The sequence below is a fragment of the Giraffa tippelskirchi genome, chromosome 10 (genome assembly GCF_054371585.1).
Source record: "Giraffa tippelskirchi isolate mGirTip1 chromosome 10, T2T-mGirTip1v1.2.pri, whole genome shotgun sequence".
NCBI classification, from domain to species: Eukaryota; Metazoa; Chordata; class Mammalia; order Artiodactyla; family Giraffidae; genus Giraffa; species Giraffa tippelskirchi.
Window position 1 is genome coordinate 30,330,572 of NC_137284.1, and position 27,897 is coordinate 30,358,468.

General features: G+C 47.6%; 1 protein-coding gene across 1 annotated transcript in view; it reads right to left on the minus strand.

Annotated features, from left to right (window-relative positions):
• The window catches only part of TENM4 (teneurin transmembrane protein 4), an 848,025-nt gene that overhangs the window by 84,256 nt on the left and 735,872 nt on the right, over positions 1–27,897 (minus strand). The window contains exon 20 of the mRNA XM_081537618.1: positions 19,326–19,542. Within this exon, the coding sequence (XP_081393744.1) occupies positions 19,326–19,542 (217 nt within the window). The remainder of the gene's footprint in view (positions 1–19,325; positions 19,543–27,897) is intronic.

Sequence of the window (27,897 nt, forward strand, 5' to 3'; positions counted from 1 at the left end):
TGATAAACTTTTCTCTGTTTGATGAGAAAAGCAATTAACACCAGGCTTGTAAGCAGCTGGGCTCGCCGGTGTGAGCTTGTCCTTTCTGAAGGAAGGGATGACTACCCACAATGCACTGAGCGCCCCGCCCCACCCGGCCCACTCCCCTCCCCCCAGCCACACACAATCCAGTTAATGTTAATTCAGTCAGTGGTTTCCTTCTGAGGCCCTTGGTCTAAATGCAATTACATGGCTAGCAAGTTAAGCAGGTGAGGCTCAGGCAAAGACTCTCTGTCCTGTTCTGAAGGTCTCCCAATATATTTAGGTAAAATTATCTCTCTGCTAATGGGAAAGATTTATTCCATCAATTGTATTCAGCCAGTACTGAGAGATGCTTTCTCTAATGGGGGAAAATTGGATTTCTTATTTGCTGGAACTCTGTCCTTCTAGAGAATTACTAACAGATCGCATCTCCTGGTGCTGGCTCCTCTCCAGCCTCCCCCTGACATATGTGCCTTCTGAGTCTGTCTGGACGATAACCAGCCCTCTGGGGATGGTTTCCTTTGGGAGGCTGCCCTGGCTGCTGCCCCTCATCCACAGGCAGGCCGGCCGTTTCTGATTTATCTCCCTTCAGGGATTTCCTGATAATTGGGCAATATTAAATCAGCACCATTTGGCCGTCACGTCACCTCCACCTCGGCAAGCCCGAGCAGATGTAATTTTAGCCTGGGCTCCTGTGGATTGCCTTGGATTCTGGTGAAGATTAAGTTGACTCCCTGCACCCCAGTGGGCCACAGAGGCCTCCTGCCAAAACAGGCATTTGGCTCAGAAATTGAGTCCTGGAGAAAAACACTTCCATCCTCCTTCCATTTGACCATGACTTTCAGTTGTCAAGAAAAACCCAGTTCAACATAAAGTCTTCCGTGGAACAACGGAGGTTGGGGGAGTCTGCTCCATGGAGGGTTCTTGGAAATGTGTCTCCTGCCATGTGTTTTTGTCTAGGGAGGTCTGAAGAGATGTGGGTGCTGGGCTCCCAAATGCTTTCTTTCTTCATCCAGGTATTTAACGGATACCACCAGTGGGGCAGTGGCGAATGTTTAACAACTGGCTTTCCAAAGAACAGTGACTTTAACTTGCGGCATTTGCCTATTTCTGTGGTGTAAAGACTTCCACCACAGCCGATTCCATACTACCAATAAGATGTCACCACATCCAGAGTTGGGAAGAGATGGCCAACAGGACACCATGAGATAGCGGTATTTCCATTGTAGACACAAGAGACCTAAATAAACTCTAGAACAAAGATGATGGTAAAACAGTGAAATAACTAGGAAGTGGTAAGTTTTGATTATTACCTTTGCTTTTAATATAATTTAATTGCGATGTTATATAGTTTTTTTTTTTAATAATTATTGTGCTTAAGAAATAGCTTGCAGAATTCCTGAACACTTAATAAACAGTCCCTGTGAACTGGTATGAGCCAGCTTCGTTCACCACTGGAAGACTGACCCTCATACTAAGGATCAGCGCATCTCAGAAATAGGTGCTGCTTTGACTGTGAAATTCCATAATGGAAGATCGCCTTGGTGAGAAATCACTAATGCAGGGTGCAAATCACTGCCACCAACTTGGCTTCTCGGCTGGCTCATATGATCCTCTTACCATCAGTCCTAGAACTGACGTGTTTTGCTTTTCTGTGGTCACTGTCTTGGCCTAATGGGGTTATTTTCTGCTCATTCTTGGGGTCCCATCTAAGCTGTCATCACTTCAGTGAGGCTGTTGCCAACTCTTCCTGGCACAATTAATCACCCCTCTGCTAGGCTGCTCTAAACCTTCCAAGTATGTCTCCACGATGTGGCTGTCATCCAGTGATACTATTCACATTTGCACAGCTATCCCACATGCTTCCATCTCCGAGGGCTGGGTAAGCATGCAATATTCTTCCTGAATGCTTATTAGGTGAGAAACGATCAAGTAACTGGAGTTCAGCGAGAGCAGACTTGCTCAAGGTCATACAACAAAGAACTCAATGGGCTCAAAGCTAGGTCTCCTAATACATCCAGGTCCTCCTTCTTACTACTGTGTTATTCACCTGCACTCACTGAAATTCACATAATTTAGAACATGAGGCATCTACTCAAAGCTAGGCACTGTGTTAGGTGCTGGGGTTATAGAAATACATGGATTATAGAACCCAGTTGCTGGCTGGAGCTCACCAAGGCCAATTTGAAACGTCTGAGTATAGTTGTCTGACACCAGTGAGTCAACACATGGGTTTGGCATATGTCAGGCAGCTGGGATACAAAACAAGCAATTAGGCTGGGTGAACTCTGCCAGGAAGGAGCGCTCGTGCCAGGCCAAGGGTGGGGGGGGTGTCAAACACGCTGGCATTAGCCCAACCATACACTCTGGGCCTGATTGAGGTGCCCTGGCTGATGCCAGCAGCGGGGAAGATCTGCCTGACTGCTTCCCAGGGACAGTGGCTAGGTTTGGATCATGAGAGGAAAGCGTTGGAGAGAAAACACCACTGTGAAATAGAACCAAGCAAATTCAAAACTCATCCAAGCTGCCCATCAGGGAGAAGTGGAGGGGTGTCGTGAAAGAGCTCTGGGGTCAGATCTCAGCTCTGACTCTGGCATAACCCTGGAGTGCACCTGATCTCTCTAGACCTCCATTCTCTCAGCTGTTAATGCAGGCGGAAGTTTTCCCCAGCCGGATGTAAAGTGGGATGCATGATGGCTTTAATCTGGTGCCACTCAATCCAGCTCAAGCAGCCCTATTCCACATGGCTTCAGAATCCTAATGGAGCTCATACAATGCTTACACTTATTTCTAAAATTTTCCCCCTACATGGAACCTTCTACCCATTCTGTTCACCTGAAAACCACATGCTCATCCTCGGACCCCACCTGGAGTGGTACCCCAGCACTCGCACCCCTGGGCTGTCTCTGCAAAGACTCTTGAGTGTTGTCAGGCTATTGGGCAACCTTGTGATCTCCCAGCAGATCACGAGCTCCTTGAAGACAGGGACCACAGCCCCCTCACTGTTGGACTGCCAGTATCAAGCGTGGGTGATGCTCATTTCTCAGTGGGCAAAAGACAGCCCACAGTCAACACAGGGGTTCGCCCTGGAATTTGAATGCATGGAGCAGAGTAAGCTCTTGATAAATTATTTACTGAATGAATAAAGAACTGATGTGTTTCTGTAACTGAAGGTGAGGGAGATACCAGAGAACTCTGAGCTACATGACCTTGACAGCGATATGGGTAGGGCACAAAAGGCTGCCGAAGCTGGGCTTCCAAAGTGGTCACAAGCTAGCTGCATCCCAAGGCTTGGTTCCCTCCCTGAGAGGATCCACCCACCTCTGCCTGCAGCCCTACTACTCTTCTGTACACTTATAATTTTGCAAAATTAAAAAAAAAAAGAATGCTGGAAATTCAGTTAGTCTTATTCAATGTGTATTATACATGAAGACAGAGAAAAGCGAAGGAAGAAAAACTGCATCTTGAATTTTTTGTTGTTGTTGTTGCTGTTATTAAATGGATACAGCTAATGAAGGTGGTGTTCAGGAAAGTGGAATCATCATTTGGGATCTGTCAAGGTGCAAAGACAACTCTTGCCTTTTCTCTGCTGTGAAGCGTTTGCTACTGTCTGCCACTGCTGGTTATGCAAATCACTCCTCTGCATTACCTACTTTAAACAGATTTATATGCTTGACTTGTACCAACCCTTTAAACTCTTTTCTCCTAACTCATGCTGACTGACGGGAGATCTTTCCAGCACCTACTACACTTCATCCACCCTCTTGTAAGAACCTTGAAAAAAAAAAGTGTGTTAGTTGCTCAGTCATGTCTGACTCTTTTGCAACCCAATGGACTGTAGGCTCTCTGTCCGTGGGGATTCTCCAGGCAAGAATACTGGACTGGGTTGCCATGCCCCCCCCTCCAGGAGATCTTCCCAACCTGAGAATTGAATCTGGCTCTTCTGCATTGGAGGTGGATTCTTTACTGTCTGAGCCACCAGGGAAGTCCTATAAGAACCTTCTTTGAGCCCAAATGAGAATTCCCCCTCACAGTCTGTCATACAACCTCCATCAAGGGGATTCCCAGTCAAAGCCTGACCCTGTCCACTTGGTAGCCTCCAAGATGTCTTTGCAGCCTGGCCACATGGGCTGCTCTGCAGTTTTCTCTTCTGCTCTTTCCATCTTGGGGCTCTGCTTCCATTTCTTCAACCAGCTTTTCTAGCCCAATGTCTTCCACTTAGTCATGACATGTGAGAGGAAACCGTCCTGATCATCTCCTTCGCACTTCTTATTGCAGAAGGGAAGAAACAAAGCCTAGGCAGGGGATGGACTTGCCCATTCTTGCAAGAGTGGCTGAAGAGCCAGGATTCAAATTCAAGACTTCATTTATGGAATTTCTCTAGTGGTCCAGTAGTTAGGACTCTGTGCTTCCAATGCAGGGTGTGTGGGTTCAATCCCTGGTTGAGGAACTAAGATTCCACATGTCATGTGGTACAGCAAAAAAATAAAAAGTACATTAAAGAAAATATTTCATTTATTATCCATGAGGACTCAGGAAAGTTACTTCACCTCTTAGGCTACTTACCATCTGACACAGATACACAACTAAATAACTGAGAATCTCAATTTGTTTTAGCTGCCTAAAAAGTCAGAGTTAACTTCATCAGAGCAGGGCTCTGAAAGCCCTTTTTGATCACACACCTTTTCTGTAAACATTTTGTGCAGGCTCTATGGATGTATTTATTAATAAGTTGTACACATGTGCTACCATCATCAGCTAATACTGGAAAGCATAATATATGCTTGGTACAAGGTTTAATGCACAAAAATGAATATTTCAACTAGTCTTGATAATTTTGAATCTTCTGCTTCCCTTTTTGTTAGATCTAATGAGAATGATCATTCCTGTTTTTAATGATCCTTCATAGTGGAGTTGAGGCAGACTTTGTACCAGGAGTGGCAATATCAGCTCTGCCATTTGACTGTCAGCTGGTATTAGGTTGGTGCAAGAGTAATAGTGGTTTTGGGATTGTGAATTTTCAACCATTATAACTAGGTTCAAAAGTGAAAGTGAAAGTGAAGTCGCTCAGTCGTGTCTGACTCTTTGTAACCCCATGAACTGTATGCCACCAGGCTCCTCTGTCCGCGGGGATTCTCCAGGTAAGAATACTGGAGTGGGGTGCCATTTCCTTCTTTAGGGGATTTTCCCAACCCAGGGACTGAATCTGGGTTTCCCACATTGCAGGCAGACTCTTTACCTGGGAAGCCGAAGCACTAGGCTCAAACACATCTTTATTAATAAAAATAGGAACCATTACAATCAATACATTTTTGCCAATGAGAAATAAGTTTGCTTATTTCTGTAGCATAAAAATCTGTGCTTCAGGATTTGATGAACTCTTGGAAAGGATTTTCTCCATCCTGCTGGTTGTGGAAGCATTTTCCCTGCAAAAAGTTGTTGAGATGCTTGAATAAGTGGTAGTCAGTTGGTGAGAGATAACCTGAATATGGGATATGAGGCAAAATGTTGTAGCCCAATTCATTCAACATTTGAAGCACTGGTTGTGTGACATGCAACTGGGCATTGTTGTGGAGAAGAACTGGGCCCATTCTTTTGACCAATGCTGGCTGCAGGAATTGCTGTTTTTGGTGTATCTCATCAATTTGCTGAGCATACTTCTCGGATGCAATGGTTTCACCAGGGTCCACAAAGCTGTAGTATATCAGACTGGCAGCAGACCACCAAATAGTGACTGTGATCTGTTTTCTGGTGCAACTTTGGCTTTGGCAAGTGCTTTCGAGCTTCTTCTTGCTCCAACCACTATGATGAACCACTGATCATCACTGGTTATCATATAAAATCTACTTTTCATCACATGTCACAATCTGATCAAGAAATGGTCTGTTGTTGAGTAGAATAAGAGGACATTTCAATTTTTTGATCTGTGGTCAGCTCATGAGGCACTCACTCATTGAGCTTTTTCACCTTTCCAATTTGCTTCAAATGCTGCATGACTATAGAATGGTTGATGTTGAAATCCTGGACAACTTCTTAAGTAGGTGTAAGAGGATCGGCCTCGATCATTGCTTTCAGTTGGTCATGGTCAGCTTCCGATGGCCGGCTACTATGCTCCTCATCTTCAAGGCTCTCGTCTCCTTTGTAAAACTTCTTGAACCACCACTGCACTGTAAGTTCATTAGCAGTTTCTGGGCCAAATGTGTTGCTGATGTTGGGGTTTGTCTCTGCTGCTTGATGACCCATTTTGAACTCAAATAAGAAAACTGCTTGAATTTGCTTTTTGTCTAACATCATTTCTATAGTTTAAAATACATATAAAATAAACAGCAAGTAATAATTCATTAGCAAAAAACATAAAGCTAAGAAATATACATTAAAATGATGTATAACATAACCACATTTAAGAATGTATTCCAATATCAAATGGCAAAGTTCAACAATGCAAAACCAGCAATTACTTCTGCACCAACTTAATATTTGCGCTTAGCATCTTACTTTGCAAAATTCTTTTATGTCACTGGACCCTATTTTTTATGTAAGTTTGGTTTTACACCCCCCACACACACACATATATTACAACAAAATCACGGTATAATTTTGTTGTTCTTGTTTGGTTGCTCAGTCGTGTCCAAATCTTTGTGACCCCATGGACTGCAGCATGCCAGGCTTCCCTGTCCTTCACCATCTCTCAGAGTTTGCTCAAACTCACGTCCATTGAGTCAGTGATGCCATGCAACTATTTCATCCTCTGTTGTCCCCTTCTCCTCCTGCCCTCAATCTTTCCCAGCATCAGGGAATTTTCTGATGAGTCAGCTCTTCTCATCAGGTGGCCAAAGTATTGGAGCTTCAGCATCAGTCCTTCCAATGGATATTCAGGACTGATTTCCTTAAGGATGGACTGGTTGGATCTCCTTGCAGTCCAAGGGACTCTCAAGAGTCTTCTCCAACACCACAGTTCAAAAGCATCAATTCTTCGGCGCTCAGCCTTCTTTATGGTCCAACTCTCACATCCATACATGACAACTGGAATAACCATAGCTTTGACCATATGGTAAAGCTCTATTATTTATAAGAATAAACCAGGAAAGCTCTGTGAAGAGTAGATCCTCACCTGCCTCAGAAAACCTTGTGTGCTGGTTCAGGCATAACCAACTAACACTGGGACCAAGCAACTCAGCAAAACCGAGTGTTCCATCCAAGGAAACATTTATTCTTATTTTAAAGATATTTTAAAGATAAGTAAATGTGGACAGATGTTCTAATATTTTCTTCCGTACTTCATGGACCACATTGGGTAGCCACCCTGGGACTACTGTACAGCACTAGTTACAATGGTGTGTGTCTTTGCTTTCTTTGTATGAAATGAGCTCTAATATACTGTATATTACTATATGCAATAACTGTGGGTCTTTCCTGGTGGTCCAGTGGTTAACAGCCCGCCTGCCAATGCAGTGGACATGGGTTCAATCCCTGGTCTGGCAAGATCCCACTTGCTGCCAGGCCACTAAGCCCATGCAACACAACTACTGAAGCCCATGTGCCTAGATATTGTGCTCTTCAATGAGAAGCCACTGCGATGAGAAGCCCTCACACTGCAACAAAGAGTAGCCCCCACTCGCTGCAACTAGAGAAAGCCTGTGCACAGCAATGAAGACCCAGTGCAGCTAAAAATAGATTTTTTTAAACAGCTAACTTCTAGCTGTGTTTCATTCTTTAAAACTTATTTCAATGCTCTTCCCAGGTTTACTATGTATGTCTTTCAATAAACTTGGTAGGCCCAAGCCAACAGAACTTGGTTTGATAAAATCCCATCTTTAGCACATCTGATGCTGCGGCCATGTTAAATTACTTTTCATACCCTTGTCTTGGCACGCACTTCCCTGCCTCCGTGACTTTGTCTATGTTGGTTCCTTTGCCTCAAATGACTCTTCTCCACTTTCCTGCTAATCTGTCCTTTAAGGCCTGACTCTCAATAAAGCTCTTCTTCACTTTCCGGGACAAAGAATCCACTCCCTCCTTTCGTGAAGAAAGTACAATGTACTTATCCCACTGAAGTGTATTCATCTGTTCAAACACCTGCTCTAGATTGTGAGTTCTTTGTGAGGGATATCTATGTCCTTTTCATCTCTATAACTCCATGCTTAGTGCAGGAGTAGGTCTATTAGTATGCATTCATTAAATGTTAAGTAAAAAGATAAACGGAGATCACATAAATGAATGAAAAAACTGAAATGAAATATGAATAATATCAAAGTATGAGAAATATGAATCTATCAGAAATATGAATATAGCTCTTTCACATAGCCCAGATTGAAAAATATATATGTGGGTTGTTTTTGTTGTTGTTTAGTTGCCAGGTCATGTCTGACTCTTTTGCGACCCCATGGACTGCAGCTCTCCAGGCTCCTCTGTCCATGGGATTTCCCGGGCAAGAATACTGGAGTAGGCTGCCATTTCCTGCTCCAATGTATGGGTTAGGGGAAGAGAAACATAGACAAAAGGCCAGGTAAATGAGAATAGGGTTCAGTTACTGGAAATTTAGTTGAGCACCTACTTTGTGCTATACACGGTCCTGGATGATAGGGAAGATCCTTACTCATCCATTTCCTTACTTGCTTATGAAAACTACAGGAGAGCAGTGCCAGTAATTTCTGTTTCACTTCCCACTGTATTCTCAACAGAGAAGTTACTCACAACAAATGAGACAAAATCCCTATGCATGAGGAACTCACCTTCTGGAATGAATACAATTCGACTTTATAAACAATCCTTGTATCTAGAAGTAAAGCTAGCATGGGGCAAAAAAAAAAAAAAGGAGCTGCCCACCAGGTCATTCTAGTATGACAGACAAACAAACCACAGTTAGCATCAGCGCCAGGCCCTGCCCAAATACCCTGACTCTCTTCTTTCATTTGGACTTGGGCTCAGTTCAGACTCCACCAGAGGCTCCCATATCACTTGCTGGGAATGTGTGTTGAATGTTATAGGGAAGTACTCCAGTTGATGACAGAACAAGCTTTTCCTCTTGGACTTTGAGTACGTCTAGGGAGAGGAAAGAAGAAATCCACAGACTTCTTCAGATGAGTAGGAATTTAACTGAATGAGAAGAGTCCTTTGGGTGAATGGGTCCAAGCCCCTCATTTACAGGTGAGGGACACGATCCCTAGAGATGGGAGAAGCTCCCCCTTCATCACGCACTGAGGCTGGGGCATGGACAGGTCTGCTGTGATGTTCTGAGCCCACCTGAGGGCATCCAATGACAAGATGGCCCTGCAACCATGTGTGTCTTCCGGGCCTTTAGACCTGCCTCCTGCACAGCCCAGAAGACATGATCCTGTGATCTCCTAACTTTCTGTGGCTGATGAGCTACTTCAGACACTCAGGGAGCATGCAGTCCCACACAGATCTGATCACTCAAGCCCGGGGGCAACCTGGCTGTTGAAAGCTGATACTTTGGGCTGAGTCGCCCTCCACAGGAATCCTCTGGAACAGTTCCTGCTGGCCCACAAAGGTGCACACAAGAACAGAGCCTTTAACTGTCTGTGACATTGTACTTTCAGTGAGTCCTGGTTGTGGCAGAGGACGGGCAGGATGGAGAGAGACCAGCCAGTGGAGATCACTTTGGAGGAGCAAGGCTCCTGATGCTGGGTGACAGGGTTGGTCGGGCAAGGGGACACAACTCAGAGACACTGGCCATGTGCCCCTGGGGTCAGGGAAGGTGAGAGCATGTCCAGAGAGCCTGTTCTCTGGGCCATGCAGCTGGAAGCCTGCCTCTAAGAAGATTCCTCAGGAGATGGCTTGTGTTGCTAGAAAAACTCGAGGCAGCTCTGCCTCGAGTCTCAGTGGACAAGGTCGTTTCATGACTGTGTGTCCTGTCTTCCTGTCTTCCAGGACAGGCCTTGCTTCCCCCGCAAAAGGGAGGCTTTGCTACTTTAGCCTGAAAGGAGAGACTACGACGGACTGGACATTAGACCCACTTCCTGGGGTAGGACTGGGGCTGGGCAGAGACACGGGAAGGGGCTGCAGAAATCAACTCAGCCGGATCTGAGGTGCAGAACCACAGGCAGGCGGCATTCCTGGGAAACAGTCCTTCCAGGGGCAGGGCGGAAGACCAACAGGGCACAGGCCGTGGTGAGGGGGCTCCCAGGGCCAGCTGGATGTGAGTGCCCCGTGCACCAGGGAACAAGGCCCAGGTTCCGACACAGCAAGGGAGCAGCTCCAGACCCAGACATGTCAGGGGTGGGAGCCAGGCCAGGGGAAGCAAGACTCGAGGCAACAGGGGTGGGAGGGTTGGGGGCTGAGCAGGGCTGCCAGGCTGCTTACGTCAGAAACTTAGGGGTAGGAAACGAGGTTGGGATTCCGGGACAAGACAGAAACCCCTTGGGCAGAGCTGGCACATAAAGGGTCAGGCAGAGGAACAGTAGGAGGACTTGAGGCTGGGCATGTAGGGTTGCTCCAAGTCAGTCTCCTCAGCTTGGGGTTGGTTCTAGATGCTGCAGGGTAGACCCACAGCGGGGAGTCACAGGACCCCGAAGGGGTGGGAGGAGGAGGGAGAGGAGGCAGGGGAGGTGGGCAGGCAGAGCTCCTTCCTCTGAGAGAACATAGCCCACAGGTGTTGGGTTAGCCAGAAAGTTCATTCAGGCTTTTCCTAGAATCTCACAGAACCAACCCCATAGCATCTCCTCATCGCAGCCCCACATGATGAGCTGGTGCTCACTAACAGCCAGCTCTCCACGCCTCCAGGACTGCACTGGAGAGCTGACCAGATTCACTGCAGAGACATCTGTTAAGTCCTGACCCTGTGTTCTCCAGGGAGGACAATATCAGTAATGTGATACATGTCCCTCCAATATTTTAACTTCTCTGTGCTTGGAGCTTATAGTTCTGGATGGAAATGCAGACAGTCCCTGGTAAAGAACCTGCCTGTCAATGTAGGAAACGTTAAGAGATGTGGGTTCAGTCCCTGGGTTGGGAGGATCCCCTGGAGAAGGACATGGCAACCCACTCCAGTATTCTTGCCTGGAGAATCTCATGGACAGAGGAGCCTGGAGGACTACAGTCCATGGGATTGGAAAGAGTTGGACACGACTCAAGCGACTTAGCACACACACATGCCCTGACTTAACAGACACAGGGGTTACTGCCCGAGTGCCTCACTGAGGACTCCAGGTTCGCCAGGACTCAGGCTCTGCTACTACCTCGGTGAGCCAAGAGCTTCCTCTGGCCTCAAAGGTTCCTTTTCTACCACAGAGGACTGTTGATCTCAAGGGTCCCTTCGCCTCCGCCTGCTGCAACGCTCAGACTCGTGCATCAGTTATATAACCACATTAGTGTTTCAGGCTAAGATTTTCATTTCCCTCCCAGTTCTCACAGTGACACTGAAACCTATATGAATACAGAAGTCCTTGCCAATGCTCACATCGGCTGTATCTATGCTAATGCTTGCTGTAAGTGATAATGGCAATGAGCACTCATCCAATGCTTACTTGCTCTGACACATAAGTGTTTTATATCTCTTTTAATCCTCAGACATCCCCACGAGGTACCAATTACTGTCCTCATGTGACAGATGAGGAAAGTGAGGTCACGCAGCTGGCAAGGGGTGGGGCTCAAATACAAGCCCTGCTACCTGCCTCTGAGGCCACACTCAGGAGCACTGTGAGCTGCTGCACAGTAGCCTGTGACTGTGCTGCATGGGAGCAGAGAGAAAGGGCCAGCTGGGGTTGGAGAGTTGCAGCAGCCCCACCTTGTATACATTTCCCCCCTGAAGATGCAGAGGTGGGAATATGCAAGACCTAGCAGAGGAGAACAAAGGCCTGGCATGTGGGCTCCAGAGCCACTTGCCTTGGCTTCAAAGGCTGGCTTGGCCACTTACAAGCTGTCTGTCCTGAGCCAGGTTACCCACCTTCTCTGTGCCTCAGTTTCCTATCTGGAAAAGATGAATTTCCTAAGTCACATGATTTCAGGGGAGATGTAAAGATGTTTCCACTCATGAACCTCACTAAGCATTTCAAACAATGCCTGACACAGAACATCCTTGGTAAATATTGGGTGCTCTTACTGAACGTGTGCTGTGCACGAGCTACAGGGCTTTCTGGGTATTTTCTCTCATTTACTCTTCCGCACAACCTGCAGGGTGAGAATGAGTAACCCCACATTCCAGATGAGGACGCTGAGCCTTGGTCACCCACAGTGGCTTGCTCTCACTTGCCCAAGGACTTGAACGTATGGCCTCTCCCTCTAAACCCCGTGTGGCTCCTACTTTGGTGCAGCATCATCGGCTAATGCTTCCTGTGATGGACAGCTAGGAAAACACTCAGGCTACAAAGCAAACAGACCATAATTCGGTTTTGGAATCAATAAAGGGATGATCAAGTGGCAGAGGAAGAGTTGTTAGCTGCTTATCAGGATGATGTGAGAAGTTGCTGCCTGCATCCTGAATTAAATTCACCTAGTTGCTTTATCATCATAAACACTCATTTCAATGTGGGGAGGGATTTTTTTTTTAAAACTCAACATGAATAATATATAATGGCTGACATTTTGGAGGAAGCAGGATCTTTACCTTCTTCCATCTGCCATCAGGGCAATTTATCATTGTCTTTCTCCCTGCCCATCACCCCACCCCCTCCCTTTGAAACTGATGGGGTAGCCTGTCAGCTCAGCTTGTTCTGAAAAGGCAGGAGTATAATTCAATAATAAATTCGCTCAGAGGCCAGCTGTCAGGAAGCTGGTGTTTATTTGAACTCCATTAGATGATCTCTACTGCTCAGACTCTCTGAGGGCTATCTGAGGGACGTCTGAGGCCTGGGGGAAGGGGGAAGAGTGGCCTGCAAATGCATTTCTGGACCGGCTCTGTCACTGACACTTGCATATGGCTTTAGAGCTGCAGAGGGCTGACAGAAAATTACATTGCATGCATGATCTTTCCTTTCTTCTTTCCATTATGTTTTCCTTTTCTAACCTCTTACTTCCAAATTTTGTGGAAACTTTGTGCCTTTTTAAAGGGTCTGAGAGGAATTCTGAAGGTTTATGTGGTATCAAGGTTATTTTACTTCTGTTTGTAGCAGTTTTAACTGAGGCAAAATGCCCTGGTCTGGTTTGTGAACTGTCGAGGGGCGGATCTTTCTCAGTTCCTTACCAAACTACTCCTCTTGCCTCAAAATCCTGTTATTCCTTTTCCTCCATGGCCTCTAGCACACCAGGTCATTCACCCCAGATTTCTTAACACTCTCTTGATTTCAAACACTGAAGCATGTCTCTTGACTTTTGATTTGGAAAATACTATCACTATAATTATGCTCCAGTCAAATTAAAATTCTCTCCATTCCCTGACTATCACAGAAAGTCATGCTGGTTCCTCAGTCTACAAGGCATTTCAAAATTCTGTTCAACAGAAACCCATAGTAAGCAATGTAGCTTATTCAAGAGTATGAGCACGCACACCCCCACCCCCGCCGAAGTGTCATGAAATACATATCCTTTCAGAGTGCTACACTGATACTTTCTACACCATTGTACCCCATTCTATTTAAATTTACTTCTTTATTCTTTAAAAAATAGTTTTGACCGACTACATTGATTTCATGATGTGCTAATGGGCTGTTGTGACCTGAAGTGGGATAAGTAACCTTTCAATGGTCAACCTTCCTCACAGAAATCTTTGTCTCAGGCCATAGGCCATGTCCTGCCAGAAGTTTTCACTCGTTAGTTCATTTGTTTGTTTGCTCATTCACTTGCAAAACCAGTCACTGCTGCCTGCTCTGAGCCAGGCCCTCTGCTTGTGCTAGAGACACAAAGGTGGGCCAGATACAGACCCTGTGCTGTGGAACTCAGGGACCTGGATTTGCACTGGGAGGGATGGCCCTGCCTTTGAACTTTCAAAACACTTTCTGCTTTGTTCAGGCATTCAGCAGTAGCTGGTTGGCTGACTCCCTGACTCATCTACCATTCAACATGCTTTAGTCTGTGCCAACCCCTGCTGAAGCTCAAATACATTGGCTACCTGATAGGAAGAGCCAACTCATTAGAAAAGACCTGATGCTGCGGAAGGCTGAAGGCAGGAGGAGAAGGGGATGACAGAGGATGAGATGGTTGGATGGCATCACCGACTCAATAGACATGATTTGAGTAAACTCCAGGAGACAGTGAAGCACAGGGAAGCCTGGCATGCTGCAGTCCATGGGGTCGCAGAGTTGGACATGACTGAGCAACTGAACAACAACCCCTCTGCTAGGCCCTAGAGGTTCAATGACCAACGAGGCATGGGACACATTGGAAGTCCCAGTGTAATGGGGTCAGATGCATATCTTCTCACAGGCCTAGTGTAGAACAGGTGTTGATTAACAGTCACCAAACAGAGCTTGGCAGTTCTGTTCCTCTCTGTGCCTACCCATGGGATCTGACCCTCTCTATACAGTATGACCCTCTGTCTCCTTTGGGATGAATGCTCTCATCCACCCCTACTTTCATAAAGCTCCCCTGACTCCTGAAGTCTTTTCTCTTTGGGTTCAGTGTGTTTCGTCGGCTGACTTCCATAGAACCTGTCTGCACCCAACCGCTTGTCTGTGCCTGAGTGAGTTGATAACCTATCAGGTTTTGAGGAGCCCAAGGAGACTTAACAGTATCACATTCTTCCTCTCACAAACCAGGGTCCTCGAACATATTCTAAACTGCTAGTCAAGTAACTTGGAGGTGGTTCTTCCTCTTCCCATAATCTGCTAACCTGTCCAGCAGTGGCAATCCACAAGTATTTACAGAATTGCACTGTCTGCCCTGTGTCCAGCCCTTTTGACCCAGCCAGTCTTTCCCAAGCTAAGGGATACAATCAAAGTTGTGTCGCAGGGAAATAGCTGCCTCAAGTGCTCTTAGAGGAGGAATTATCTCAAGCTGTCCTCCCCTTCCCAGCTGTCTGATCCCCAGGTACTATTATCTGCCCTCCTTGTATTGACGATCCAGCTGGGGATCCTTCTTCTGCCTGCACACCTGAGTGGCTCCTTCCTTCCCATTCAAGTCTCCATGGAGGGCGCCCTGCACTTTATTCTCCCCATGAGTCCAGGGGAGGGACAGGTGATCCACTAGGTTGAAGGGCTCCAGGCATCCAGGCCCGGATGGAAAGATGGTATTCAAGCCACCTAATCTGCTGAAGGGGGTTCCCCAGCCTGATCTGGGCCGTCGTACTGTAGACCTACTTGAGGTCAGCTGAAGTCATTGATACCTCTCTCACTTTATGTGGCGCTGAGCACAGTGGAGGCAGAGTGTCAGTATGAGCTACTATACTCATAAAACCTATAAGAAACACCTGCTCCAGGCCCGGAGTTATGCTGGGGTCTGGGGATACAGATGAGCGAGACGGGGGCCCTGTGGGAGTCCTTCCTCACTCCCAGTCCATCTGGCAGCACTTCCGCTTCAGTTCTGAGTTGGGCTCTGCACTTACCTCCAAGGAGACCGGCCCAGCCCAGCTCAGCATCTACTCCGCTTGGCCAGGGCCCTCCTGTCAGTCTCCGCGGGCCACCCCTGCTCCTATGGACCAGCTGGGGCACTGCACAGAGGCAGGAGGAAGCCCCCAGTAACTCCCGGTGTCATCTGTGCACCTGCAGCCCCTCTGGCTCCTCATCCCTGCAGTGGGCAGGCCTTGAGGAAAGGCGTTCGGGGGAAACCCCTGTGTACTGAGGACTGGCTGGCTGGCTTCTCCCACAGGATGGTGTTCCTGTCAGTTCCGACCTGGTCTTGAATCCCTCTCCATCCCATAGTCCCCATAGGCCTCATACTTGGATCTCCTGGAGTCAGTCACACAGCAGTGAATCTGCAGAGAGAAGCACCTGTACCTCACAGGAAACAGCTGGGGCTCCTTGCCAGGCTCAGAAATGCCGTTAAGTCTCTGGGTAACAGCCTTCTTCTTGGAACCTGTCAAATGGGCTCCCGTTCAGACTGTACAAATCGTGGTGCAGCATATGGCTTCCCTGGTGGCTCAGCTGGTAAAGAAATCTGCAATGCAGGAGACCTGGGTTTGATCCCCGGGTTGGGAAGATCCTCTGGAGGAAGGCATGGCAACCCACTCCAGTATTCTTGCCTGGAAAATCCCATGGACAGAAGAATCTGGCAGGCTACAGTTCAGGAGGTCGCAAAGAGTTGGACATGACTGAAGTGACTTAGCACGCATGTGTGCCTTATGTTTGTAGGTTTCCAGTCACTTAGATTTGTTTTACATAAAAATCTGTTTGGCGATACTTAGTAGTGAAAGTAGTGAAACATAGGAAGTGTTTCCTGCGAATCTAGATGAGTGAGGAGCTGGGCATGATGATTCAGGCAAACTTTAGGTAAAAGGAATGTTTACAGTACCATTTGGAGGCTTCCATAATCCATTTGTTTTAGAGCAAATACTCTATTCCAGGCCCTGCCCTAAGTCATACAGGTTTGGAGAGATGAATGGTCTCTGCTTTCAAAGCCTCTGCTATTTAACTGAAGGTGACAGATACATAAACAATGATCTGAGAGCTGACTTCTACTCCTGCTTCTGCTACTAACGGTAATGTGATTTCAGCAGATAATTGAACCTCTCTGGACTCTTGAATCCTCAGTAGAAAATTAAATAAAACAGATAATAAGTCCAACTATTCTCCGTCCCACCATCCCTCCCCACTCCTCCTTTTCTCCTTGTTTCCTTCCATCTTTTCCTTGTTCAAGGTAATATATACGCATACTTATCTTGAGCAACTACTAAGTGTGAAAGTAAGATGTGGTCCTGTCGTGGCAGACTCAGTGTAGAGGGTTGGCAGACATTTACATATTCACTATATTAAGCTCCTGCCCAAAGCCACATGCCTTCAGCAGTGGCAGAGCCCGGATCTGAGACACAAGGTGGCCATGCTCCAAAGCCCATGCTCTCTTCTCTCTGCTGAGCGGCCTATTTCTTCCAGTATAGGTTTCTCAAGTTTCCCACCGGACAGGCTCCTTAAGGGCGTGTCAGACTGTTGGAAATGATACCCAGCTTCCTGGGTAGGTGCCACGTGATCTGTGATAATGTAAGCATCAGGCTTGGTGAAGGACCAGAGCACGTGGTCCCCATTGGCACTGATCAGGATGGCATGGTGAGGATACCCCTTAATCAGAAGAGCCACTGGCAGCCAACCAGCCATAGCCCTAATCAGATCCCATGACAGTCCAGTAAAGAAAGGTTGAGCAAGTATTAAATAATATCCCCCTTGGAAGGAGTAATATTCCTACATCCAGTTGATTAAAAGAACTCAAGCCACGGGAAGGCCCACAAGCATACATACAAAAATCACACAATTGAATAAAAAGAGCAGAAAGCTTTCTACCTGGAGACAAAAGCAGAATTTCTGGCCAAGATAAATGAATAGGTTTTTCCTCACTCTGTTTCTGCTCCTGGCTCTGCCACTTCACTAGCCTATGAATTGGGTAAGATCACTTAACCTCTGAGGTTCTCAGTATTCTCAGGGTGAGCTGAAGGGGACGCTCACATACTTTCATCTCCAAGAAAGTTAAACTTCAAATGCTCTGACACACTTGTATGATGCCACGATTACTGGGCTCAGAGCACTCCCCTGACTTCTCTCTTCCCATCTTGTCATCGCTCCTTGTGTGGAAGGGCTGGGGCAGTGAAAAGTCTAGGCCTTGGAGTCCCAGGGCCATCACGTCCCAGAAGTGGGCCTCTTCCATGGATTCCAAGCTACTCTCTGAGGATGGTAATACCACTTCCCAAGGTGACTCCCCAGGAGTCCTTTTTAGGTCCCTGCTCCTCCCTCCTTCCACACTTTCCTGGATCACACACCTGTGTGTTCACAGTTTCTTCTACCACTTGCTTTTTGATGGCGCCTAGATCAAGATCCTCAGCCCTAACCTCTGTGTGAGCTTCAGGTTTGCTTTTGAACTACAAACAGACATTCTGGGTGATCTGCTGAGCTGAGACTCCTCCGTGCCCATGCCAGCCATCCTAGTAAGAGTGTCCTCTCTCCAGCATTCCTTAGACCCAGCTGACGATGAAGCTGATGATCGGCTGTGCTGGTTTCCCTCTTTAAATAGAACTGGGGGAATGTCATTCATTCTTCCTGTCCCTCATCCCTACCCCTGCCCCATTCCCTTAGGGCAGGAACTCTCTGGCATAGAAGGCATGAACACAGAAGGCACAGTCTGACTGCTGAGCTGAACTTGGCTGACGTTTTGAGAAAGCTCTGTGTGTATCCGGCATCACTACCTTGGACGACATTCAAAAGAAATGATCACAATTCCCTCCTCCTTAGATACCTTTCCCGAGGTCAGAGACCCTGATCTGGGGAGCAGAGAACAGAGAGCTGCCTTTTGCTGGCTCCTGTATCCTTTCCTGGGCTTCCCTGGTGGGTCAGCAGTAAAGAATCCGCCTGCTAATGCAGGAGACCCAGGTTTGATTCCTGGGTTGGGAAGATCCCCTGGAGGAGGGCATGGCAACCCAATCCAGTATTCTTGCCTGGAGAATCCCATGGACAGAGGAGCCTGGCGGGCTATAGTCCATAGGGTCACAAAGAGTTGGACACGACTGAGCATGCATGCATGTACTCTTTCCTGCCCCTGGGTCTTTGCAGAAGCTGTTCTGTCTCCCTGGAAAACTCTCCCTGGCTGAGCTATTTCTCATCTTTAAGACTCAGTTCTTAAGTCTCAGCCTTCCCTCGCCCAGAAGCACCTTCTCTATGCTTCCAGATTATCCTGTGGGCACATTTCTGGCCTATCACATTGGAACGACTTTGTCTCCCTAGTTGATTGTGAATGACCATTGAGCAGGGACTGTGCTCCACTCAAGTCTGCAATTCTGGCACAGTGCAGACCTCGGTACCAAACTGTCCAGTAGACAAGACATCGCTGAACACTGGTGAAAGAATGCCTGGGCATGTGGCCTGAGTGCCAGCAGGTGCAGCCCCACCCCCCAGCCTACTAAAGTCTCTGGGCATCAGCTCTGAGGGAGAAGAGTGTCAGAGCTTTCAGCTCATCTGGAGACTGTGACATCAGTAAGAGCGGATTGCAAAGTGGGTATTGATCCAAGATTCCCCTTGGACCTTTGATTTCTCACTCTCTCCATCCATCACCCAGCGAGGACAACACAACTCTGCTTGTAAAAATTCCAGATGCCTTGGAGAGCAGTGTTCTAAACGTGGGTACCTGAGGCCGCTTCCCTGCCTCTCCTGATGGTCCACGCAGAGCCTTCAGTACAGTGTCCCCCTCCCAGCCTCCTCCCACTCCCAGCCACAGAGATGTAGCCCTGAAGGTGGCTCAATCCCCCTTCTGAGAGCCATGGCCAGAGCTGGACTCACCCTCCGTCAAAGGGGTTCTCCCCGGGGATGACGTGCGTGCTGTCCCTGCCCACGAGGAACTTGATTCGGTCGTAGAAGGAATGCAAGTTCTGCTGGGACACGGGGGCCTGTGTCTCCTGGATGATGTCCAGAGGGTCGGGGGAGCCCAGGCACAGCGGGTTGACATGACAGAGGGGCTGAAGGCAGCAGTCTGGGTCCATGCAGTCCACCAAGCCATCTGCAGGGGTGACAGAGCAGGACGTTCGTATTGCTATGTGCAATCTGCATCATTTGTCCACAGTGCCTTCATTCACTTCTCTACTTTCCATTCACTGAATGACTGTACAAAAGTGCCTGATACAAGCTGAGGCCTCTGCTGAGCACCAAAGAGATTCAGGGGCTCCAGGTCCCACCCCACTAGTCTAGTAGGAGAGATGGACAAGCCAGTGTGCAGTGTGACATGTGTTATTTATTTTCTTTTCAGAGAGATAGAAAGAATTCTATGTATGGGGGCCCGGAGGTGAGAGAACACACTGGACAATTTGGATTGCTAATTTCAAATGCTGGGCTCAGAAAGCAAGGAGACTAGCACAAGATCAGGCTGTGAGTTTTGCAGGAGCAGACAGCTGGGCCTCCAGGGCCAGGTTAGGGAGCCTGTATTTCACCCTCTGGACAACAGGAGTTACTGAAAAGTGTTAGGCAGGGGGTGACTTCACCTGAAAGTCACTGTATTGCTGAAAGCACATCTCCTGTATCAAGGACAAAGGAGCTGTGGGAGCTGGGGGCTCCATGCAGTGAGAGTGAAAACGGTTCCTGAGACTAGAGGAGCAACAGTGGAGATGAGGGAAGACAGAGGTTTGGAGAGACAACGGAGAGGTAAAAACAGTAAGATCTGGTGACTGATGGGTTTTCTGGGTGAGGAAGAGGCAGCCAAGTTCCAGCCTCTCTCACAGCTGTGAGGCAAATGTGTGGGGAGCCGCCTCTGCCTTCTGTAAGAGGGGCTTTGTGGGTTTGCTGGATGGTTTCAGATCACTGACCAAGTTGTCATTAGCAGAGAATTCTCTTTACCACATGGGTGGATTTCTTTAGGAGTGAGACGCTTCCAGCTTCTCGAAGTGCAAAGAAAGAAATTCCACCAGACCACAGATTTTTGGTCTCATTATCCCAAAGTGCTTTTATGGGCACCCAATAGAAAAGCTTAAAATAGACAAGAAGCCAATACTGCCCAGAGCAGTATTGTAGGCAGCCTGTGCGCTTTGTAGGCAGGGAACAGTCTGAGCACATGTGTTCTTCTGTAGGTTGGAATTCTGCGTCTCCTGCTTATCAGCGATTTTGGGCAAACTTCCCCACCACCTTGAGGGTATGGGTTCTGCTCTAGTTGTCTCTGATGTAGCTCCAGCACTTAGCACAGGTGTTTAAGACCTGACTGTTAAATAAATGACAATGGAATCAGTTAAATGACATATGAATCAAGTCCATAAAAGGCAGAAAACCATTATCCTCATTCAATTCAGTTAAACAGTGTGGTATGGTGGGAGGATCCTGAGGCTCAGAGACTGAAGTGCAAGCCCCAGAACTGCCTGGAAGAATGGCTTTGAATGAGCTCCCTACTTAACTTCTCTGAGCTTCCGTCTCCTCAACACTGATATACTCCCTCACTTGTCTCCGTGGGTCTACAATATAGAGGCTGGCCATAGGGTTATTGCACATACAGTATGCACCCTTAAGCCTCCTTACTAGTCTCGGGGTGTTGCGGCCTCAAGCAAGCTCCATGACCTCCCTGAAACCCAGTTTTTTTCCTTAATAAGTTAGGGACAAAAAAAATCCCTTGTCCTTCTCTCCAAACTTCTGCATGGTATCTAAGGCCTGTCTGCTATGCCCTCCTTGAGGGCAGCACAATGGTATAAAGAATGGGCTCCAGAAGTCAAATTCTGGCTCTGAAACTTACTACTGTGTGACCTTGGTCAGGTTACTTAAACTCTCTGGCCTCAGTTTCTCACATCTCTTACTGTGACTTATAAGAGTGTTACTTACGTATTTTTTACTTAAGTGAAAAACACAGTATATGTCCTCAAATCTGGCAGAGTACCTGATACATCATAAGTGCTTAATAAGAGGTGGGCTTTCCTGTTAGCTCAGATAGTAAAGAATCCGCCTGCCATGCGGGAGACCTGGGTTCAATCCCTGGGTTGGGAAGATCCCTTGGAGGAGGGAACAGCCCACTCCAGTATTCTTGCCTGGAGAGTCCCGTGGACAGAGGAGCCTGGTGAGCTACAGTCCACTGGGTCGCAAAGAGTTGGACTCGACTGAGCAACTAAGCACAGCACAAGAGGTAGTTTCTCTTCCTGACCCTGACCCTAGAACAAGGCTCCCCAAAGTGAGGCTCCTCCACAGAACAGCCAACTGTTGTGTGTGTGCTCACCAGCCAGATCCACCCAGAGATGTGGCGGAAAGGCCTCCCCTCACTCCGGCTCGGTCCTGGGTCCTACCTTATGCCTGCTGGCCCAGCTCCCAGGTCCACCAGCTAACTGCCGAGCCAAGCACCTGTCTTCTCCCGCAGTCGGCTGGCCCCATCACACATTCTCGGCCTGCCCCTGTCAGACACTGCTTAAACACATAATTACAGCCCGAGCTGAGGGTTATTTGCATTCTGCTATTGATGTTCGCATGACAGATTCAGCTGCCGCATCCATAACTCTGCAGAAATGCTCCATCATTCAATCCCGGCGAGCAGAGACGCTGACCATTAAATCAGCCAGCACAATTGAAGGGCCGTGAAAAGTCATGGCTAATTTGAAATTTTATTAGCTCCTGCCTGCTCTTGTTTACCACCGGAGCAGTCCCTGGAAACCAGTCTTTCACCTCTTTATAAACACTCTGCTTTGTGGCACCTTGGAAGAATGGTTTCCCGGTCTCCGGTCCTGGTTAGAAGGCTAGCCAGGAATGACTATTATTAATTTTTCTATTAAACGACGATGATGATAATCACAGCTGCTCCCTACTGAGGGCCAGGCACTGTGCTAAATGCTTTACAAGGACTGTTTTCAAGGAAAATGTCAGTGAATCTTCCCAGGTCTGTGAAGTAGCCACTGTCACCACAATTTCCCCCATTTTCGATGAGACGGAACCAGAGGTTCCAAGAGGTCAGGTAGCTTGGTCAAGATCACACAGTCGGTCAGTAAAGAAGCTGACTCAGAATCTGAACTCAGCTCTTTGTGAAACAGAAAAGGTTCTCTGTTCCCAAAGAGATGTAGGAACTGTTTAAGTGGAAAACCCAACTTTATGAGTCTTGCTGTGTTCTTCCAGTGCCCTGGTGACCTCCACCACTGCACTCATCCCCCTGTATTGTAATTCTCGTGTTCTCTGTCTCCCTCCCCACACAATGAGCTCTTAGAGACCAGTGCTAACTCATTTCAGGGTTCTTGCCCACTGCCTTAGCTTCCAGCTTCATCCATGCCTCTGGAATCTGGGGTTTTCCATATCCCTTACTTCTTTCCTTTAAAAAAACCAAATTCAGCAATGAATCTCAAACAAAATTGCTGCCTCTTGTGGTGAGAGGGCCCTGGTGATGATCTAGTTGACTATTCAGCTAGAAATTTTAAAGTCTCCATAAGGGCTCTGAGATTTAGTTCACCTGTCTGCAACATGAACAGTCAAATCTACCTCAGAGAGACGCTGGGAGGATTAGGTGAGATCATAGGCATAGCACAGTTAGCATGATGACCAGCACCTGAGTTAAGTGCTTGACGGACATGAGCTACGACTAGCCCCTGGCTGTGTGCTTCCTTTGAACAGGGATCCCAGTAACAGAGCTGCTGTCCCTATACCAGTGTTTCAGGGCAGCTCTTTCTGCAGACAGTCTGTCTGGCCTTGGAGAACTGAAGCAGAGAAACACAGCCACAGCAACACACCTACGAATTAGGGAAGCAGAGACCTCAGGGGACTTGAAGATTGGGGTTCTCCGAAATGGGGACATATCACACACCGTGCTCTTATGAGAGACTCTGGGACTGTGGAGTTGTTTATTGTAGGCTTCACAGCACAGAGTGATTAATGTCCGGCCAAGAATGCTGCCCGCCTACACCTCCCTATGCAGAAGCTCCCTCATCATTCAATCGGCAAATATTTGCTGAGTTGTAAATGTGGGCTAAGCCCCATTAATAGAGATGGGCTAAATGGGCTAAACCCCATCACAGTTAAATGAGATACATAACAATAGTTTTAAAATGAGTAGAGCCCACAAGATTCTCATCAGAGCCACAGTTTATGAGACCGGCTTCCATGCAAACCCTTCTCTGTATTTTCAAATGCAGCATATGGCAGCCTGCAGCAGGGCGTATAGCTGCTCACAGTAACTGGGACCCTTCAACGGTTTCAGCTTCTTTGGCATGGATGACAAATTTTAGAAAAGTCGTAGTAAGAGGAAAAAGTATATTGTGGGTACAGAAAAGTAAATTTGGGGGTAGATTAGAAACACATCAATACGTGGTTTTCAAGATTCTCTGGTTTTGGCTAAAGACATTTAGATTTTCCACGCACTCATCTCACTTAATTGTATGTTATACACACATTGGTTGACTTAGGTCCATGCTTCCTGAAATGACTATTCTCCTTGAGAGACCCTTGTTATCATAGCAGCAAAAACAAAATTCCCAAACCCATCAGGAAAATAGAGAAGATCTTCCTCTACTTCTTTCAAATTTTCAATAAAGCCCTCCTAAACCCTGAAACGGGAGAAGGCAATGGCACCCCACTCCAGTCCTCTTGCCTGGAAAATCCCATGGACGGAGGAGCCTGGTAGGCTACAGTCCATGGGGTTGCTAAGAGTCGGACACGACTAAGCAACTTCACTTTCACTTTTCCCTTTCATGCACTGGAGAAGGAAATGGCAACCCACTCCAGTATTCTTGCCTGGAGAATCCTAGGGACGGCAGAGCCTGGTGAGCTGCCGTCCATGGGGTCGCACAGAGTCGGACACAACTGAAGCGACTTAGCAGCAGCAGCAGCAAACCCTGAAACTCCAGCTTTTGGGAGATCACACTTTTCCTCCAGAAATTTCCTTTTCCCACATAGTTCTAAGGCCTCCTTTCTCCTTACGTGGTAGAAGGGAAGAAGGGCGGATGAAGGGTCAGAGGCCGTTTAGGCTCTGGCCATTCAGCAACGGTGCACCCAGCTGTGGCCTCTGCTGGGAGTGAGGGGTGCAGGGAAGGGGGAAGGAAACAGGCAGAAAAAAGGCAGAATAGAGACAAAAAAGAAAGGCAAAAAAAAAAAAGGAAGGAAGGGTAGGTTGGGAAAAAAAGAAAAAGGCAGCCATGTCTCCGGGGCACTAAATGAACATTCCAGAGTAGTTCTTGTTCTCATGACCCTCGAACGTGAAGCCCCATGGTGATGAGACCCCACATGGTATGTGGAGCGGGGCTCTGCTAACACTTCCATGTACGTCCTGTGCTACCCCCTGGAGGATGAGGCGTGCCATCTCCTCTTGCATTCCTCCTCAGTGCCCAGCCTGCCCATGGGTGTCCCTGCCCAGAGGGGCAAGTGGAGAGAAAGAATCCAGGCTAGAAGCCTGAAGACAGGGTTCCTTCCCTGAGCCTGTCACTCTCCAGCCGTGAGAATTTCAGTGAAAAAAGCCTTGGTGTCCACCACCCTCTGCAGAGAGGGGTGCCGCCCACAGGAACGGGTGAAGAGTCGTGCCATCAGTCGGGAGGCCTGACCAGCAACGGCTCCCCATTTGTGTTGTGATCTTCACAGCTGCCAGGGAGTGCTGCGACCTCAGGCAACCAAGTCCCTCTCCACTGGCAGTGTCCCCATCAGTTGGGGCAGAGGGCAGCCCCTGGGGCTAACCTGCCTAACAGTCACTTCGTGGCCTTTTTACGCCACAGGCCCATCTCCCCTGGGGACAGCCTGTTGGAGGAACTTTCACAGAAAGCGACAGGCGCTGAGGGCTCTGTTGAAGGTGGTGACTGAGCTGGCCTTCTCATCTTTCCAAAGAGGACATTGGGGTCAGGTTAGTAAATCAACCCAAAAATCATACCGCTAGTGTAGTGGCAGAGCTGGGGCCTTGGTCTCTTCTCTATCTCCAAATTCAGGCCCAGCTCCACAGTCTGCATCTCTTTCTCCATCATTTCTTGGACATCCTGGCTCCACCGGCTCTGTTCCCCCATCCACAGAGGGCAGAAGTGACTTGTTTCTTATCCTAAATGCACATAGCACAGTGCCCTGTGCACTGTGAGCATGTTTGTTGAATGAATGAAAAAATGAAAAATGAATGTGTGAGGATCCCAAGTCAAACAGCTCCATCAGTTTGACTGGGCGCATCGAGGGCTGTGGGGTGTGACGGAAGTCATCCCTCCCCCCGCTCTCCCTCCACAGCAGGAAGAGCTTGTTCCTCTCCTTAGAAAGAGGACACAGAGGACAGGTCTGCTCTGTTCCTTCAGCGTCTGTCACATGGCTGGCAGGCCCTGCACTAGGCACTGGACAGACAGGAAGAAAACCGTCAGGCCTCCAAAGGACTCCCAAGTGTGGTGAGTCAGAGCGAGATAACACTGTGCAGGGGAAGAAGGAAGTGGGGGGTGGGGCTGTGGAAGCCCAAAGGGGGACCCCAACATGGACTGAGGGCTGGAATATTTCCTGGAAAACGGAACGCTTAAACTGAGACTAGAAGGATGGACAAGAAGAAGCCGAAAGGAGAGCAGGGCTAGGGGAGGGTGTGGGCAATTCGTGCCCTAGCAAACTCTTCTCATCAGAGTTGGTTGCATGGTTCCTTAGCCCGATGGGCCTGTGGACAGGGTCTAACCAGTCCAGCCAGCTCTCTCTGCAGGTTTAACTCCTCCCCCGGGCTCGGCAGCCCACCCGCCGACCTCAGACCTCATCTCGAGGCTGCCTGCAGTCTGGCCCCAGACGTGTTTTATAGCAGGCTGTGAGCAGCATCTGGGGAGGCCCCGGGGGGTGGCGGGTGGAATGTGCCTCCCCGTCTGTACACATCTGGGAGAAGTTTTTGTCATCTGCTGTAATAAATTCTGTGCCTTCGGTGAAAAGGCTTGCAAAATCTTTATCTGCTTCTCAGAACACAGGATTTTTAAAGGTCAATTTCTCTCTTGTCTCTTATCACAAGAAACATGGTTTAGAGATAGTCTGAAGTGTGGCCAAACTCTATGGCTTTATGTGCCAACGACGGGAGATGAGGAGAAGGGAGGACAGAGAGCTTTGTTCTCAGTTTTCCTAAAATTTCTCCTTCCAGGTTGCATCTATCAATGATCTGAATTGCAATCCATGATTGTTTTGTTTTTTTTTCCATGATTGTTTTATGGGGCCAAGAGAGTGTAAAGAGATGAACACACTTTGAAGCTGCTTAAAGATCCTTTATCACAAGGGGTATGGGTGCTTAAATTCCAGTGGATGTTTCCTTTCTTTGGCTTCTTTTTAAGCACAGCTTCCATTTGCATCCTAGCTTTCCCACTGATTCACGGTGTGACTTTGGGAAAGCCTCATCAGCTCAGTGAGCCTCAGCTTCCCAGCCTGTAAGCGTCTGCCCTTCAAGTGCACTGCGAGGGGCTGGAATTTATGGATACAGAGTGTCCAGCCCAGCCCCTGGCCCTTAGAGATGCTCTCTAAATGATGGCTACTATTTTCCTTTATGTATATTTGAATTTTTTTTTTTCCTTCTAGCAGTAAGCATGTAACAGCTTGGAATACAAATTTTAACTAAAAGATGAAAAAGGTCAAGATACATTATGATTTGGAAAAATATAGTCTAATCATAAGTCCAAACAGTAGACTGTAAAATTTTATAGAGAATATAATTCTAATTTTTAAGTGATTTATATATGAATATGTATTTATTTTATAATAAACATCACACTTCTGTGATTACAGGTGGAAAGGAGCAAGACAAAGAGAGATGACATTTGCAGGTGACAAACTGAGGCTCAGAGAAGTTGAATAACTCACTCAAGGTCATACAGCCAGCAAATGGTGGAGCTAGGATTTGAATCCAGACAATCTGGGTACATATCCTGCTTCTAATCACTGTGGTATGTTGCTTCTCAGGCACTTTAAATACACCCCCTGTAATCCTCACAGTAACCCTGCAAGGTAGGCCTTATTATTCTTATTTTATAGTCACTTAGCATCTTTGGTAAACTCCAGGAGGTAGTGGAAGACAGAGGAGCCTGGCCTGCTACAGTCCATGGGGTTGAAAAGAGTCGGACACAACTTAGTGACTGAACAACAAGAAGCATCTTTGGGCTACAGTTTTTCCATCTCTGAAACGGGCACAAATGCTCCCTCAGATGGTCAGTGAGAACATGTGAGAAGGTGCATGGGACAGCACTTCACAGAGGGCTTTCTGAAGGGCACATAAGCATAGGGCACATCTTACTTGTCAAATGTACCACAAGGAGGAACTGCCTTTCATGGTGAGTTGGGGTCTCTGCTTGCCAGCCTGCCCTGCTGTTGCCTCTCACCAACCAGGGCTTGGAGTGAAATCTGAAGGCAGGTTAGACTGACTGGGCAGCCCTGACAGTGGATTAAGAGATTGGGAGTCACTAATTCACATTCAGGATCTACTCTCTGCTTTAAAATCTAGACAACA